Genomic DNA, 18059 nt, shown 5'->3' on the forward strand with positions numbered 1-18059 from the left:
CAGGTGACAGCAGGCATCCCTTCCATCCTCTAACAAGTGGCAAAACCACTGTTTAGAACTTCATCAACCTGCTCCACCCTCTCAGAGACTGCAGAGGTTAAAATGAGCTCTGTGTTAATACAAATGGGCCAGAGGGCTGAAGTGGCCATGCCAGGGTCACAAAGGGACCGAAGGTTCCAACACTAGAGCCAGAGTTTTAATGGCTCCAAAGCTGTGCCCTTCTCCCCAGTCTTGCTTTTGGGTTTTTTGTCTGTGTGTTTGTTTGTTTTCCTGGAGAGCGGTTTGCTATGTATCCCAGAACAGTCTTGAACCCAGACTTGCAGAAACTCTCCTGCCTCAGCCTCCTAGCTCATCATTTCAACTCTTTGCTTCCATGACAGGTTTGGCTAAAGTATAAGGGGACAAGGGACAGACTCAGTGTCAGGATCTCTGCTTGGAAGAGTGTGTCAGATAAGTGGAACATCAGGACCAGAGAGATGAGCCCAGAGTGAAGGGTTCTAAGATGGGAGCCCAGGGCCCTAAGACTGCCGGGAGGCGACAGACAGTGTGAGGGAGAGGCTGGGTCTGGAGAAGAGCTTAAGGAGTCTAATCACATTGGTGATGTTGTATGAGTTTGTGTGTGTGTCAGATGTGTTTTGGGGGCTTGGGGCTACATGGAGAAACTATGGGGACACACTACACCACTTATCTAGGGATTAAACCACTCTTTGGAACAGTCGGGACCATGTTTTGTGTGAATGCTTCTATGCTTGCTTTCTTGTTTTTAGATGTGTGTGTGTGTGTGTGTGTGTGTGTGTGTGTGTGTGTGTGTGTGTGACTGTGGACATGTGCATGCCTTGGCGTGCTTGTGGCAATCAGAAGACAGCCTCGGGTGGCAGTGGGAGTGCATCCTCGGGTCAGTTTTCATCTTCTACCTTGTTGACTGAGTGAATGGGTAGGGCTGGCATCAGTATGTGGCCCTCACTCCGATGCCCTCGCTCTGTGAACTCTGTAATCACCAGATGGAATCATGGGGGGACCATGGAGAGAGGACAGCAAAATGGGAGTGGGAGCAAAATGGCTCATAACAGATTGTTAGGCCCTGCTGTGGGACAAACCGTCACGTTCTCACCCATCCCAAGGACACCCTCAGGGGAGCCTGGAAATTGTAAGAAAGGGATGAATGGACACATCTTTCCTGTAGAGCACAGCTCAGTGTTCTCCAGACATCCTCAGGGAAAGGGGAAAGCCCCACATAGTCATGGGGAAGGGTGGTTCAGAGCGAAGGCCCTCTCTTCCTGGCCAAGTGGAATGGTTCAGCTCAGCTGTGCTCTGACCTCACTATGCTGAATGTTTCTGGAAGTTCCTCGTCTTCCCTTTCTGAGATGTGGTTTACTAAGCCCCAGTCTCTCTCTAGAGTAATCCTTATTCTGGGACCACCGGCTAGAGCCAGCCCTGGAAGAGAAATGAGCTCGAAGCATCCGCAGCTACTGGTGCTGAACGCTGCTGAAGGGATGTTAGAAGGCTGATAGTGAGAAAGCATGGTGTGTGTGTGTGTGTATGTGTGTATATTTATATATGTGTATATGTATGTGCATTTGTGTGTATGCATGTTTGTATATGTGTGTATATATTTATATATGTGTGTATATGTTTGTGTGTTTGTTTATGCTTGTGTGTATATGTGTATGTATATGTGTATATTACAGGTGGTTGTGTGAGCCACCGTATAAGGGTGCTGGGAACTGAACTCACATCCTCTGCAAGAGCCTCATGGGTTCCCATGGTGTCTCTAGCTCCCATGGTGTCTCTAGAAGCTGAGTTTTGTATGGTGGTGACAGGCAGTGGCCGTCTGCATAGCAACCAACACTCCCAGCGATGTTTCCTGTCCTGTAAGACCCTTGGGCTGAGAGCAAACCTTAGGGGTTTCATGGGGATCTTCTACCTGCCAATAGCAGAGGGGACGCAGCCTAGTGAGGCCAAAGACCTGGGCTGAGATGAGGGCCTCAGTTTCTGGCTGCATCCTTTGCTGAGGGCTTGTGCTTGCTGCTTGGCAGGACAGCTGTGACTTCCGACCTGGCATTGTGCCAGGCCAGCACTGACCTCACCTCTTTGGTCGCTGTTTCTACAAAAGACTGTTATGCCGAAGGGCGGGACTATCAGCAGCCTTAGTTTTCCCCGGCTGTATGCTGAGGGTGGAAACCCCTTTATAGCTTGTTACAAACACCAAATCAAAACCTGGATGTGGTGGGTTTACCACTGTTGGAGACTTTTCTTCCTGCCTTCCCCTCTGGAGGAGTCAGACCATGATCATCCCGTGAGTGCTAGGTCGATGGTGCCCCTACCATGCATCTGTCTGCAGAACTCTCCTTTGTTGTCTGGACCAGGAACTCCGGGGCGTGGTCTATATGCTCGGGTCTCTGCACTGAGCTTGCTGCGTTCAGAGCTGGCCCAGGCCTTTGTGGAAGGAAATAGGGTGGACAGTTCCAGCTGAGAGTGGTTAGCATGCTCATTACAGGTTACAAAGTGACTAAGAGTGTTCTGTGAGTACTCCCTGCCCTTCCAGACTTGGCCTGGTGTTGTAGTTGGGGCTGCAAGAAGCAGGCAGGGCTGCAGTGGAGGGATACCCAGCGGGGTCACCCATCAGCATGTTCTCTTCCCTACACAGCGAATGCAGACATCTCCATGGAGGCTTGCTGCACGGATGGAAATCAGATGGCTAACCAGCACAGGGACTGCTCGCTGCCGTACACCTCAGAATCCAAGGAGTGCAGGTGTGTGTGCTGTTACCACTGTCCGACATCACATGCCCTTCTGCAGGCAAGCGGGAGAAAGGACAGTGTGCGCCAGATGTCTGAGATGGTGATGGGGGGACCTTCCTCCCTCTATGCTTCTGAGCCCTGCGCACAGAGCTTGGCTCATGGCCCTGGGCTGCCCAGTGCTCTCACTGGGGCATCTGTTGCCTTCCCCAACCTGAAAAGTAAAACCATCCAGATGTGCAGTCAGGTCTGCCACAGCTGTCTAACTCTGGGCAAGTCATTTCCCCAGGTAAAAGGAAGGTTTGTTGTACGTAGAGCGTCAGATGAGACCTCGTGACTTGAAGGAACCTGCCCGCAGACCCCAAGAACACAAACAGTTCATTCACGCAGCTTCAGCATATCTTGTACTCTCTCTCTCTCTCTCTCTCTCTCTCTCTCTCTCTCTCTCTCTCTAGATGAAACCAGGTTACTCACAAAGTTTGGGGAATGTAAAACCTTAGAGTAGATTATGATAATAGAGTATGTCGGTTATCATAAAGAAATTATCAGATCTTTCCACAGTCACATGTGGAGTGTGGGAGTTGCATCCAGGGAGGGAGCAGCCAACGCGGATACTCAGGGGCAGGCTGTGCAGGTTCTTGGGGCAGCAGCAAGGCATCCAGAGAGTGTCCAAACAGAGAGGACCAGCAGGCAGAAAGACACAGGGCTGAAGGGAGGTGGGGGTGGGGGTGCTCTCCATTGTTCCTGGTAGTGTGGCTGTTAAAGGAAGTAACTAGGATCGGGGTAAGAATCTGATGGAGGTTTTAGGCATTAATTGCGTGCCAGCACATCTGTCCAGACTTGTCTTTAAAAAGGCGGTTGACATGTGGGAGACTAACAGGCTGTTTGGAAGACTCTAGGAGATATGTAAGTGGCTTGGAACTGGGCAGTAGCCTGGGATAGAGAGAAGGGTCTGGCTGGGGAGGTAAGCGGAGGCAGGGAGACAGGTTGTCAGTCCTGGGAGTAGGGTGGGATCCAGAGGGGTGTCGGCAATGGCTTAGGGGTTCAGTTTGTCTAGCTGGGTAGATGAGTGAGGGATGCCGTTGGGAGAAGGCTGAGGAGGGGTGGGGGTTGGGGGTGGGGTAGAATCAGGCTAGGTATCCTTAAACACCCAGAAACCCAAATGGGCTGTTGGTCCTGCTAGGAGTGTGGAGAGGCCAACTAGAGAGAGAATCTCAGTGCTGCTCAGAGCAGACCTGGGGTACGAGGGGCCAACCCCAGCACCCTGGGGTCCCGTTCTAGGTACCCAGCGAATCCTCTCCCTAAAGCCTCGTTAGGGCAGCAGCGCCCCACCCCTCACCAGGTTCATACAGCGCTCAGAGGAAGAGGGTTTGGGACAGACTGGGTGACCCTAGACTGGCTGAAGCAGTGGCACATCAGGCAGTCTACTCAGTCTCCTTTAGTGAAATACCTCTTGCCTGCAAGTCCAATGAAGCAGGTGTGAAATTCATGTCACTGTGTAGTCATACCCATCCCGGATCTGGAGAGACATGGGAAGCAGGGTTCACACATCTGAGCCCCGGGTAGAGGAAAGGCTAGCTGGGCCTCTGTCAGGGAAGCCTCCCTGTCTTTGTTCTGTCTGTATTCCTGCAGACAGTACGGGTTAGGTTCCTGTTTCTGCCCTTGCTGACTCTGCCTTTAGGTTACTTAGGTCTGGATGAGAGCCATATTTGACATCCTTCCGTCTCTGTTGTCTGCAGGGCTGGCTTTCTGGCCTCTGAGATGTCACAAAATGTGTTTGAGTCTGAGGCATAGTAGACTCTGGCAGGCCCAGGTCCTGTTTACTGAAGAGCTTTTCGTAGCTAGTCCTGTGGGTGGCAGGAGGCTGGCACTGGGCATCATGGTTGCTACTGTCTTCCAGTCTAGTCCTTTCACAAACGGTGTCAAAAGACTCTCTGAAACTTCCCCTCTGGAGGCTGAAGAGAATGAGCTAGGTGGAAGGGGGGGAGGATGGGGCCTGCAGCCTGCTTTGTTCCTACATAGGTGAGGATGTTCTGTAACTAGTCTTGGCAAAAGGCCGAGTTGGGGGTCTCCTTGCTCCCACCCCGGACATCATTCTGCATTTGCTCTCTCTAACCAAACACCTGCTAAGTCCTACTCTGTGTCTCTCTCCCTGTGGGGGCTGGGATGTGGGGGATATGTCATAGGACATCACTCCTCTCCTTGAGCCTCTATTCTGAGCTCAACTTCACCAAGGAGTCCTGCTCTGCCCACAGGATGGTCCAGGAGCAATGTTGTCACAACCAACTGGAAGAGCTGCACTGTGCCACGGGCATCAACCTGGCCAGCGAGCCAGAAGGCTGCGCCTCGCTCCACAGCTACAACAGTAGCCTTGAGACCATCTTCATAAAGGTGAGTAAGGCCACCAAGGCCATCAATCTCCCTGTCTACCTTCCCCTGTGACCACTCAGGTACCCTTCCCCTCTCATTCAGACGGTATGCCTTACCAGCCAGACTTCCAGATAAGACAGGGTGAGATGATGATGAGCCAGCTCCACCCTGGGGAAACAGGTAGAGCCTGAGTCTGTCTTCAGGCAGAAGGCAGAGCAGGGGTTCTCTGGACGCATCAAAATCCTCTCAGTTCAGGGTAGGCATTTCCCTATTGCCCAAGAGCCCCATGCTGCTCTCCTCCTCAGGTAAACTGAGGCTCTGAGCTCACACCAGACCCACACTAGGGCCTCTAATAACATGGGATTCTGTAACCACACACTACAGGAAGACATTGGAGTCCGGAGGGGCCCACACTCCAGTGGCCTCTCTTTGTCGAGGACTCAGAGGGGATTCTCCATAGAACATAATCAGAATAAGTAGTGGGATTTCTTTTCCCGAATGTTCCTGGGGCCCCAGGGCCTGGTCAGGTTGCAGGGCTTGCGTTAGCTATGGAAGGCTTGTGTGTGTGTGTGCATGGGAGATGACTACGGCACCTCTAGGCTTGAACACAAATTGACCAATGGTCAGGCCCTACCTGCCCAGGAAGAAAGCCAGTTGTCCTCCTGAGTGATTTCCAGAGGTATTGATGACAGTGGCTTCTGGGGCGACACCCATCTCCCTCCCTCAGGAGGGTGGTAATGGAGCCAAGGAGTGAAAATCTGATTAGAGTCTGGATTCTGAGAGGGTGGGTAGGCACACGGACAGAGGGTGCTCATGGGTCCAGACTCTGCCTCAACAGCTGTGGCCTACCATAGCCATCAGGCCTTTATGAGGGGTTGGGGAAGGCACTGACATGAGTGTCTTAGTCAGGGTTTCTATTCCTGCACAAACACCAGGACCAAGAAACAAGTTGGGGAGGAAAGGGTTTATTCAGCTTACACTTCCACATTGCTGTTCATCACCAAAGGAAGCCAGGAGTGGAACTCAAGCAGGTCAGGAAGCAGGAGCTGATGCAGAGGCCATGGAGGGATGTTTCTTACTGGCTTGCTTCCCCTGGCTTGCTCAGCTTGCTTTCTTATAGAACCCAGGACTACCAGCCCAGGGATGGCACCACCCACAATGGGCCCTCCCACCTTGATCACTTTTGAGAAAATGCCTTACAGCTGGATCTCATGGAGGCATTTCCTCAAGGGAGGCTCCTTTCTCTGTGATAACTCCAGCTTATGTCAAGTTGACACACAAAACCAGCCAGTACAGGGAGCTAAGCAGGGCTAGAATGGGTGGCCTGGTTAAGGGGTCTCTTAGCCAGGACTTTGAGCATTGAGTGACCACCTCCCAGGATAGGGCTGGCCTCTGCTTATGTTATATGCCTGGCAGACAGCTCTGCCCCATCCCTAGACTTGAGGAAAGAGAGGTGTGAAATATTAGAACATTCTAGCAAGAGCGGGAGCAGATTCCCTGGCTGGCTTAATGAAGTGTGTTTCTGGAAAAGATTACTCACACCGCATAGGAGGGTGAGATCACCAGGGCTTCTTGCGGCTGCAGAGTGGGTAGAAGGACATGGATGGAGAAGGCCCTCAGCCTCTGCAGGGGCTGAAGCAAAGCCTCTTGCTGGAGGCTTTTTGTTTTTAGAAGGACTGACCTGGGACTTTTCCTGTGTACCCAGGATCTGGGTTGGAACACAGGTTTAACTTTTGGGATGTGAGGTCTCTGAAAATCAGTGACTGGGCCCCATGTCTTACTAGGGGCCTTGGGGCTCTTGTGCCCAACTCTTGGGCTTGAGAGTGTGCGCCTATTTTTCCGGCAGGGAGATGAGACCTGGCAGACAGAGCAGGCCCTTGGAGCATTGGTCTGCCCCCTTCTCCTCAAGATGGGTGGGCTGGGCTGGGGGTTGTTGGTCAGGAAAGGGAGGTCCAGAGGGGCTTGTTGTCTTAGTTAGGATCTTATTGCTGTGAAGAGACACCATGACCACAGCAAGTCTTACAAAGGAAAAGTATTTAGTTAGGGATGGCTTACAGTTCAGAGGTTTAGTCCATTGTCGTTCAGAGGTTTAGTCCATTGTCATCATGGCAGAACACAGGCAGACATGGTCCTGGAGAAGTAGCTGAGATTGGCAGACAGCAGGAAGAGAGTGAGACACTGGGCCCAGCCTACGCATCTGAGACCTCAAAGCCCACCCATAGTGACACACTTCCTCCAACAAGGCCACATCTACTCCAATAAGGCCACACCTCCTAATAACGCCATTCCCTACGGGTCTATGGGGCCCATTTTCATTCACACCACCATAGTAATCATGTGGGTGGGGAGGGAAAGCAGTCCTACTAGGTGCCAGGTCTTGTAGGTTGCTTTCCAAACAGACCTAGGAGGCTTGGAGGGGCCTGGCATGCTTTTCTATCTACTTCTGACATTTTGATAAATTACCCACACCAGATGTTTTCTCTCTGTTCTGAGAACACCGACAAGAAAGAGGGTGTCAGAGGTGTGCCCCTGAGGTTCTTTCGAGGTCCCAAGGGGCCACTTGTACAAACCCCTGACCCAGTCTGGAATCTTTCTGTTCATAGAGGTGCTGCCACTGTTGCATGCTGGGAAAGGCATCCCTGGCCCGAGACCAGACCTGTGAACCCATTGTCATGATAAGCTACCAGTGTGGGCTGGTGTTCCGTGCCTGCTGTGTGAAGGCCCGGGAGAATTCAGACTTTGTCCAAGGCAACGGTGCAGACCTTCAGGACCCAGGTAACTCCTCTCCCTTCCAGTGCAGAGGAGCAGTGTGTTATTCTTCTCTGGGGACGTGCATGTCTGTGACTTACCCTTCCTGTGGGTGTCACATTTCTGGATTCTACCAATCCCAGATTAACAATATTAGAGAAAGGGGGCTGAGAGATGGCTCAGTGGGTAAAGTACTTGGGGTGCAAACCTAAAAGCCTGAGTTTGGCTTCCCAGGACCCACATGCAAGCAGCGTGCATCTTTAATCCAGGGCTTGGGGTGTGTAGACGGGAGTGCCCCTAGAGCTCACTGTCCTGCTAGTCTAGCTGAACCAGCAGCGAGCCTCAGCTCAGTGAGAAACCCGGTCTCAAAAAATAAGCCGAGAGCTGTAGAGGAAGACACTGGATGTTGATGTGTGCATGCATGCGTGTGACACCTGTACACACACGTGTGTGTATGACACACACTCAAAGAAAATGTTGGAGAAAAGATCTTGAATCTGTACCGGGTGTGTGCAGACATTTCTCTTGTCACTCCTTGAACAAAATAACAACTATCTACATAGCATTGATTAGCATTAGGTATTAAAAGTAACCTAGAGATGATTTAAGGATTACAGGAGGCTATGCATAGACAATGGACAGACACCATGGCATTCTATGTAAGAGACTTGAATGTCTATCGATTTTTTAAAAATTATTTTATTTTATTTTATTTTGGGGGTGGGGGCGCGTTTCGAGACAGGGTTTCTCTGTATAGCCCTGGCTGTCCGGGAACTCAGTTTGTAGACCAGGCTGGCCTCGAACTCAGAAATCCACCCGCCTCTGCCTCCGGAGTGCTGGGATTAAAGGTGTGTGCCACCACGCCTGGCTATCTGTCGATTTTTAAAAAAGAATTTATTTTTATTTTATATGTAGGGATGTTTTGTTTGCATTTATGTCTCTGCACCGCATGTGTGTGGTGTCTACTGGAGCCAGAAACAGTCATGGGACCTTATGGAACTATTGTTACAGATGGTTGTGAGCCACCCTATAGGTGCTGGGCCCAAACCTGGATCTTATGGAACTGTTGTTACAGATGGTTGTGAGCCACCCTATAGCTGCTGGGCCCAAACCTGGATCCTCTGCAGGAGCAGCGCATGCCCTTTAACTGCTGAGCCATCTCTCCACCTCCTCTTCTGTGGGTTTTAATGCCCTCCAGGGTCCCAAGACCTATCCCCATGGACACCAAAGAACAGCTGTGTAAAGAGAGCTGTGTGATTGGCCTCGGAGGGTTGGAGGGCGGGCCAAAGCTCCAGGGAAAAGCTGGCTTTACTGAACTCCAAAGGCCTTTGGCTGGCAGGAGGTTCTCTTCCCCCCCCCCCACCCCCCCACCCGTCTCCATCTCTTAGGGCCTCCAACTGCTTAAGTGAGGTTCACTTAACATCTGGGAGGGGCCATATGCTCCTCTCAGAGTCCATTGATTTAAATACCACTCTACTGTCACCAAAGCTCCCTTCATAGTGACTTCCCGTCAAGTTGCCCTGTGAGGTTGACCATCACGGCTGTGAGACAGGAAGATTGCCACGTGCTCTGCAGGAGGCTGGCTCCCTTGCAGACCTCACTTTGCCCTGGCAATTGGTGGGTGATTGCCCTTTGATCTGATCCTCTCAGGAAGGCCTTGATGTGTAAGGTCACATGACAAACAGTGATGTGTAAGGTCACATGACAAACAGTAGTGGAGGGAGGACTTGGCCTTTTTGAGTCTTGGCCAGTGTGAGCCAGTGGCTGGGTGCATCTGTGTTCAGGTGGCAGGCTCTTCCTCAGAGGGCTGTGGGACCACAGAAGCAGTTCTGTTGGCCAGCTCTACCTGTCCCCATTGACTACAGCCACCTGTGCTTGAAGCCCTGAGGGCCATGGCTCTGTGATATAGGAATTTCTTGTTGTTTTTAATTTATATTTCTGAGTATGAGTGTTTCCTGCATATATGTATACCGTGTGCCCTCCATGGTCAGAAGAGTTCTCTTAGAGGACAGAGGAGGGAATTGGAGCCCCAGGAACTGGAACTACTGGTGGCCGTGAGCCAAGTGTGGGAGCTAGGAACGGAACCCAGGTCCTCTGCAAGAAAGATGTGTTTTTAACCGCTGAGCCATCTCTCCAGCCCCGACCCCCTGGTTCTTTCATCCGCTCTCTTACACTGTGAGCTCCTGAGTCGTGCAGGAAGCCCTGAGAAGCTGCAGGCAATCCGTGCACTATGCTTGCTGGGAATTTTACCTCATTCACATCTCTCTTGAGCTTTAGACTCACCGACTACGATAACTAATTCAGGCTGTGTGTTGGGAGAGCTTACCTGCCCCTTCATGTGAGGGTACATTTACCAAAGTTGAACGAGTGTGGTGTGCTCGGATGTGTCCGGTCCTGACAGGAGGAGCAGGTGCTTGTGTCATCTTGTGTCATCTCTCTACCCCTAGCTAAGATTCCTGACGAGGAGGACCAAGAAGACCCGTACCTGAATGACCGCTGTCGAGGTGAGATGTTGGGATCTGTGGGAGTCCTTTGGTAGGTAGCTATGAAAGCCCAGGGGATAGTGTTGACTTCTGCTAAGACTCAGCTGGAAAGTACTTCTGTTCTTGGGGCCCTTGGGGCTCCCTGTTTCTTCCACCCTTGAGTGCTCAGAGCCGGGGGGATCTGTCGGGGACAGTGGCTTATGGAGGCAGGACTGGTGTGAGCACTCCAGTGCCAGCAAGCTCCTGGGCTCTGTGGGTGATGATACTTCTCCAAGGCTGCGATGCCCCAGGAGAGTAGCTATTTCTTATCTGTGTGTCCCTGGAGCCCCGCTTGTCCCTGTAGAGTCATGGTCTCTTAGGAGACCTTTGCACTTACGTTAGAGTGACCACGCAGTGCAGCCTTTTCTAACTAAATTCTTTTTCTTCAAGAACATTCTGGCTCATCTAACCTGACCGTTCTGTTGCAGCTCCACCCAAAGGGTTCACTCTGCGACTGGGTGTTAGGTATGCAGGCAGCTTAATCACAAAGTGATAGCGCCAGCACTCAGTGTCAACCTGCGCTGAGGCCAGGAGGGAGGGGAGAGGGAGATAAGGAGTTCCCAGGAAGCTTGGAGTGAGCCCTCTCTGGGTGGCCACAGATGATTTCTGCGAGAGTGACAGCCGGTGTGACAACTTAGGAGGATCCATTAGCCACCATCGCTGTAAGGCCTGCGTGCCCCTGATAGCCAGCCAGGCTGTGGCAAAGGAAACACAGATCATCCCAGTGGGGTTACACTCGAAGTATCCCGTGTGAGTCACAGGGGAGGTGCCAGGCAGGGAGAGGCTGTACCCACAATTGTCACAGCACCGGACATGGACATGGGCAAGCTAGCAGGAATGGGCAGCTGGAAACCCTTGAGAGTTACATGGGCTCTGATAGAGCCCTGCCTCCAGGTGGAGCCTGTTCCCCCCAGGCCTCTTGTTGACCACGAGCAGTATGCCTCCCCAGGTCCACTCTAACCACAGAAGCAACACAAGGTTCCTAACTTGTCAGACCTCTGCTGCCTTCAGAGGCCCCGGAGACGCTCAGAGCCGAGGCTTGGGAGTGTCCCAAGGACCACACGTGGCTGTGGCAAGGAGCCTGTTTTCTGTGTCCGTGCATCCTGGAAGGGTCTCTGAAGGTCGCTCAGTCTGTTCACTAGCTCCCATGGACTCTGGTTGCAGGTGGCGGGCCCTGTAAGCAGCAGTGCCGTGACACTGGGGACGAGGTGATCTGCTCTTGCTTTGTGGGCTACCAGCTGCAGTCGGATGGTGTCTCCTGCGAAGGTAACATCTGAGAGCTAGCCCCTGTGCTTCGGAGCCTCTGCTGAGCAGGCCTGCGTGGCACAACCTTTGTTCCATTCCTGGAACACAGCTGGGACCTGCGTGCTGCCTGGACAAGGCTGTCTTCTAGAAGACTATAGATACAGTGTGGGCAAAGGGCTGCATTGGGGTTCACCTGGGTTCAGGATCTGCCGTGAGGCCTTGGGTAGATCTTTCTTTCTGCCTTTCCCGTTGTCTAAGAGATGGGGATGATGCATGCGACCTCCTTTGTGGGAGTCTTGTAGACGCCATGATTCTAGGGTCTGGCCCTTACTCAAAGAGATCTGAAACTTAACAGAGCTTGATTTGGTGTCTGCCCCTCTCCAGATGTGCCCACAGCAAGACTCAGCTCAGTTTGATTGGGCAACTTGATGAATGCAGGAAGCCAGATCCACCATGGCTTCTGGGACATTCCTTCTGCTCAAGCTTAAGGCTTGGTTGTTCTTGCTGGTTACTTCTGCATCGCCTTAATCTCTCTAGATATCAATGAATGCATCACAGGCAGCCATAACTGCCGGCTGGGAGAATCCTGCATCAATACAGTGGGCTCTTTCCGCTGCCAGCGGGACAGCAGCTGTGGGACTGGCTATGAGCTCACAGAGGATAATAACTGCAAAGGTACAGCTCACATCCAAACCTAAAACTCACCCCTTCCCCAGCTGTGGGTATGGCCTAGAGGGAAGGGCCCATTGGGCTCTGTGGTGCTGCCCCCATGTGGCTGCCTCAGGTACTGCAAGAAGGAGGAGGGTCCACCTCCTTGCAAAGTACACAAGGGCAAATGAAGGAAGGTCTGTGATGAGCAGGTTTACTTCAATATGATGCTGAGTTAGTGACACTAGCCCATTTGATTTAGAAAGCTCGGAGCCTGATCTTTGACAAACAAGTCCAGGGTCCTCGTTTGTGTTTCCGTACAAACAGAACCAACCCAGATGAAGTTGAAGATGCTTGCTAGCGCAGGTCTTGTGTAAAAATGTTGATCATTGAATTATACGGGGTGACCCAAGAGCCAGATGCCTTCTCTTGGCAGCCAAGCCCTTGAGCAATCCCGCTGCCCCACCCTGCACTGCTGCCTGCCTGAGCCTCTGGACTCCAGAGCCTGGGAGCCAGGCCAGCTGAGTAGATACACTTGAACCTTTGACAGCCGTGAACTTCGAGACAGGGCAATCTATCTTGTCCTATCTTGATGTAACTATTGTTAATATTTGGACTATTATGAAGACCTCGAGATAAAAAGAATTAAAAGTCTGTGTTTATTGTCGCTAAGATAATTGCTGTATGATCTAATCCAAACATACACTTCTCAATGAATGATATACCTGCCAGGAAAATGCCTAAGCGATTTGTTAAATAGCAAAAAGCTTGCCTCATAAGTCAGGGAGGAGGAGTGTTTTTTTAAGAGTGTTTTTTTAAGACTTTAGCAATTTTTACACAGTTTGGCTCACCGTGGGCCTTTTCGTAACACCCTCTCTGTTGAAATATTTTGGGGTTATAGTCTGAGAAATGAGCCTTTTTTTTTAAAGTACTTTCTTGTGATATTAAAGTATTGTGACACTCTTCTGGCTGGACTCTTGCTAACAATCTCCTTTTTTTACGATGCACCAGATATTGACGAATGTGAGACTGGTATTCATAACTGCCCCCCCGATTTTATCTGTCAGAATACTCTGGGATCCTTCCGTTGCAGACCGAAGCTGCAGTGCAAGAGCGGCTTCATACAGGATGCTCTAGGCAACTGCATTGGTAAGACACGCGCCGCCGTGAGCGGGGTTAGTGCGAGCATGCGACAGTCAGCCCAGATCAGGGCTGGTAAACTTCCTTCATGGGCAAAAAGCAAATGTCATAGGCATTGTGAACCATGTGGCCACAGTGACTCATCCTGGCCAGGTACAGTCTAAAGGGCACAGCGTGTAGACCCAGGTGGTGGGGCTGTGTCTCAATAAAACTTTATTTATAAAACTACTGGCGATCAGGGTTAGGTCTAAGGCCGGGTCTAAGGGTCTAATCCCTGTGCTTTGGGTGAAGGGGTTTCAGACTCAGAGACTATTAGATTCGAACTTGTGCCAAGGTTCATTTCCTTCGTTGGAGCCTCAGGTGTTTCCCCTTAAGATGGGCGTGACTGTAGCATCTAGCTGAGAGGCTGAGAACAAGGACCTCGGCGGTTGCTTGTGATAGGATGGGTACATGAGAAGCATCCTTTGACGTGTGGTTGCTCCCAGCCACAGCCACTTAGACCTTCGGAAATTGTTTCACAGAAAAATGGTTCACTTCGTAGAGACAGACTAGAGTGGCGTTCGGTGGAGACAGTTTCAATCTGGAAAAGGATAAGACTCAAAGATGTGTGGGTTGAGAGCCGAGTGAACCAGTGTATAAAGGAGCCATGAGCTCAGTGTGATCATAAGAGTCCAGAGAAAGGCTGCTCAGATAGGAGGGCTACCTGCCTCTCTCTTCTGTTGTCTTTGTGCTGCGCAGGGGCACCGCCTAGCTGTTAGCATTTGAAGTCTTATCTGCTTTGTAGGCAGGAACTTCTAAACCTTTGCTTTGAGGTCAGAGTCCCTTCTTCTAAACAGCTGCAGGTCTGCTGGCTGCAACCCCTCTCCTTTCAAAGGGAAAACACTAGACACTGCTGTGCAAGTTCCTCTCTTATCTCTCCCCAGACCCTTACTTAGCGTTGCCTCTGTCTTTTCTTTGAGACGGGATTGAAAGTTCACTTCCCCTGTCCCTGTCTTACTGCTCCCAGGTAGAACCTTTTAGGCCAGGAGTTTCACCCAAGCCCCTCCCCATCCAGCCTGGGTCTTAGCTAGTGGAGCAGTGTCTGAGCTATGAGTTGGCCCTTTCCCAGCCTCCTGAAATCAGACTGTCATTGCTACACACTCATGCAGTAAGCAGGGTGGCTGTGACACCCCCTGGAGCAGGGAGGAAAGGGGGCCCTGCTGAGACTTGCAGCCTCCTCAGGGAGCTCAAACAGCTGAGGATGGAAACCCTGACTCATGGCAGGACCGGCCCTGCTCGCCTCTGTGAGAAAACCTTTGCAGGTCTCGGCATGCCCCAGGTTTCCCTCCACAGAGTGCAAGGCTTCGAGAGCCATCCCTCTGCACTCTCAACCCCCACCAGATCAGATAGAAGCCCTGGGAGAGTCCAGGATATTGGTCAGATCCCAGCCTAATGGCATATACATCTTTTGTCACCTCTGTGTAGGACCACAGTGACATCAAGGACTAGAGATGTTCAGTGCAGAGGCCCCCTAACTTGACATGGGGAGAGGTCCCCCTTTGTACTTACTGGTCACAGCCAAGTTAATTTCTTCTAGAAGTAACTTCTTTTATGGTAAAAAAAAAAAAAAAAAAAAAAAGAAGCCACACATATCTGATTATAGATGAGGAAAACCTGGGACAAAAAATAACGCCCAGCCTGCTCAGCCAGCCTCTAGATGAGCGGGGCCGCCCTTCTGGGCATTGCTCTCTTAGTTTGTTTTTTCATGGAAACAGGACCGGACTGTTCTACCACTTGGTTTTTCCCTCTTGACAATGCGTTTAGAATTCGTTCTGTGTCAGCATTTTTATTCCTGTCTAAAATAATAACATCATCAGCAGAAAGAGCTATCAGGAGACAGACAGCGTAAGGAGAGAAGAGAAGAGCCAGGTACCATGGAGCGCCCCTGTCATCCCTGCAGAGGTTGAGGGAGGAGGGATACAATGAGTTGAAGGCTAGCCTGGGCTCTATAGGAATTAAAGTCCAGCCTGGGCTACAGGTTGAGACCCAGTTTCAGAAATCCAAACAATATAAAACCCAAAGATGGGGGCCATCCAGGAGAGAGCTGCAGGCTGTCTTTTCTCCTCTCTATGTATCCAGGGCCTACACCCTACACACTTCTACCCATTTTTCCTTGATCTCCATCTATGGTGGGTGTCTTAGTTAGGATTTCTATTCCTGCACAAACATCGTGACCAAGAAGCAAGTTGGGGAGGAAAGGGTTTATTTGGCTTACACTTCCACATTGCTGTTGATCACCAAAGGATGCAGGACTGGAACTCAAGCAGGTCAGGAAGCAGGAGCTGATGCAGAGGCCATGGAGGGATGTTACTTACTGGCTTGCTTCCCCTGGCTTGCTCAGCTTGCTTTCTTATAGAACCCAAGATTATATATACCAGCCCAGGGATGGCACCACCCACAAGGGGCCCTCCCACCCTTGATCACTAACTGAGAAAATACCCCATATCTGGATCTCATGGAGGCATTTCCTCAAGGGAGGCTCCTTTCTCTGTGATAACTCCAGCTTGTGTCATGTTGACACAAAACTAGCCAGTACAGTGGGAGACAGTGACCCCAGAATCTGCCGTCCCCAAACTCCACTGCATTCCCATCCCGGTGCAAGGAAGGATGAACCCTGCCCTGTCAGACTAGCACAGAAGATAAGAGGCTGGGCTGAGAAAGCTGAGGCCTTCTTCATACAAAATGTAAATTTTTTTAGAACTTTGATGCTGATTCCTCAACACTGTGAGGAAGTCTTTTCCGGGTTTTCTTTTCCTTCACTCTCTACCTCATGTTCCCTTTCTTCCTTCATTCCCTGGTGAAGAGGAGGGAAGGGATCAAGGGCACTGTTTCCCACACACTAGCCCACAGGTGTGCTTCCCACATGCTGGCCCACAGGTGTGCTTCCCACATGCTGGCTCACAGGTGTGCTTCCCACATGCTGGCCCACAGGTGTGCTTCCCACATGCTGGCCCACAGGTGTGCTTCCCACATGCTGGCCCACAGGTGTGCTTCCCACATGCTGGCCCACAGGTGTGCTTCCCACATGCTGGCCCACAGGTGCCAGGTTCTTTAAGGATCCTGAGGCCATTAAGGGCCCTAGTTGGTCTTAGAAGTGCTTTGTAAGACAAAGTGAGCTGAGAGTGACAGCCGGAGAGCCTGCACTTGTGCCATGGGGATCCCATGAGGGAAAGCATGTAGTGCGTCCCCAAACCTGCCTCTAGCCTCCTATCTATTCATCTTTTGTTGATCCACTTTCAATTTCATTCATTCATCATCTGACTTTCCTGGAGTCGAGATGAGGGACTCTCTTTCCCCACACAGTCTCAAGGAATACCAGTGTTTGGATCCTGTCTTAGTCAGGGTTTCTATTCCTGCACAAACATCGTGACCAAGAAGCAAGTTGGGGAGGAAAGAGTCTATTCAGCTTACACTTCCATAGTGCTGTTCATCACCAAAGAAAGTCAGGACTGGAACTCAAGCAGGTCAGGAAGCAGGAGCTGATGCAGAGGCCATGGAGGGATGTTACTTACTGGCTTGCTTCCCCTGGCTTGCTTAGCTTGCTTTCTTATAGACCCCAAGACTACCAGCCCAGGGATGGCACCACCCACAATGGGCCCTCCCACCCTTGATCACTAATTGGGAAAATGCCTTACAACTGGATCTCATGGAGGCATTTCCTCAAGGGAGGCTCCTTTTCTCCGTGATAACTCCAGCTTGTCAATTTGACACACAAAACCAGCCAGTACGGATACAGTTTGGGAAATCACATCAGATGTGAGCACTCAAGGCTGAGGGGGTCACTCTCCACCGACAACAGACAGGAGTTGCCGGGTTTTGCATAAAGGAATAGATAATGCCCATCAACTTTCAGGCCATCTGGTTTCTATCGTAATCATCAGACTCCCGTAATGGTAATGCCCAAAACAGCTGTAGGCCACAAGTGAGACAGCAGGACTGGCTGACTGACAATAAAACTTTATTTACAAGAATAAGCAGTGGGCCAGATTTGGCTAGAGGGATCTTGAGGAAGGCGACTGGGCTGTTTTGCCTTCTTCACCCTTGTGAGCCTGAGGTGTTGCTTGCTCTCTCCAGATCCTGGGTTCCTAGTGTCACACATAGACAGTAATACAGCCTCTGCCACCAGCAGGCTGCCTGTTGCAGCCCTTCCTGCTGTCCCCAGCTCCAGTGTGCCTTGTGCGTGTGACTTTAGGAAGATCCTGATGTTGACTTTCTGAGACGTAGGTCTTTTTGGCTATGCCTTAGGAAGAGGTTTGGTTTTGGCGTAGAGTTGGAGCATAAAGAGCCAACAGATGTGCAGCCCAGTGTTCCTTGGTACTGGTACATGTTTGCATGTGTCCATCAATGGTAAATGGCCAGTGGTCCCTGTACTAGAGTTTGTGTCCTCGCAAGGTCGGAAACCCGTATGGGAGTTCTGAGTGGCCTGAGTCAGATGGATAGGGATACAGGAAGGAGTTTCCATAGAGATGGTGGGGCCATGGCTGGTCCAGGGAGCTATATTACTGGGGCTTCCAAGGACTGGCTTGGTGAAGTAGACAGGGGCCACCCACCGACCAGAGGAGCCTAGGGTCTCTCAGGCTGGTACAGAGGGATGGGTTTTTTCTGTCTC

General features: G+C 51.1%; 1 protein-coding gene across 2 annotated transcripts in view; it reads left to right on the forward strand.

The window, feature by feature from the left end:
• The window catches only part of Fbln1 (fibulin 1), an 80346-nt gene that overhangs the window by 13308 nt on the left and 48979 nt on the right, over positions 1-18059 (forward strand). For both annotated transcript variants that reach the window (NM_001347088.1, NM_010180.2), the window contains exons 2-8: positions 2648-2753; positions 4994-5129; positions 7712-7883; positions 10304-10360; positions 11543-11644; positions 12161-12298; positions 13283-13420. In NM_001347088.1, coding sequence (NP_001334017.1) covers positions 2648-2753; positions 4994-5129; positions 7712-7883; positions 10304-10360; positions 11543-11644; positions 12161-12298; positions 13283-13420 — 849 coding nt within the window. The remainder of the gene's footprint in view (positions 1-2647; positions 2754-4993; positions 5130-7711; positions 7884-10303; positions 10361-11542; positions 11645-12160; positions 12299-13282; positions 13421-18059) is intronic.

Source organism: Mus musculus, chromosome 15 (genome assembly GCF_000001635.26).
Source record: "Mus musculus strain C57BL/6J chromosome 15, GRCm38.p6 C57BL/6J".
NCBI classification, from domain to species: Eukaryota; Metazoa; Chordata; class Mammalia; order Rodentia; family Muridae; genus Mus; species Mus musculus.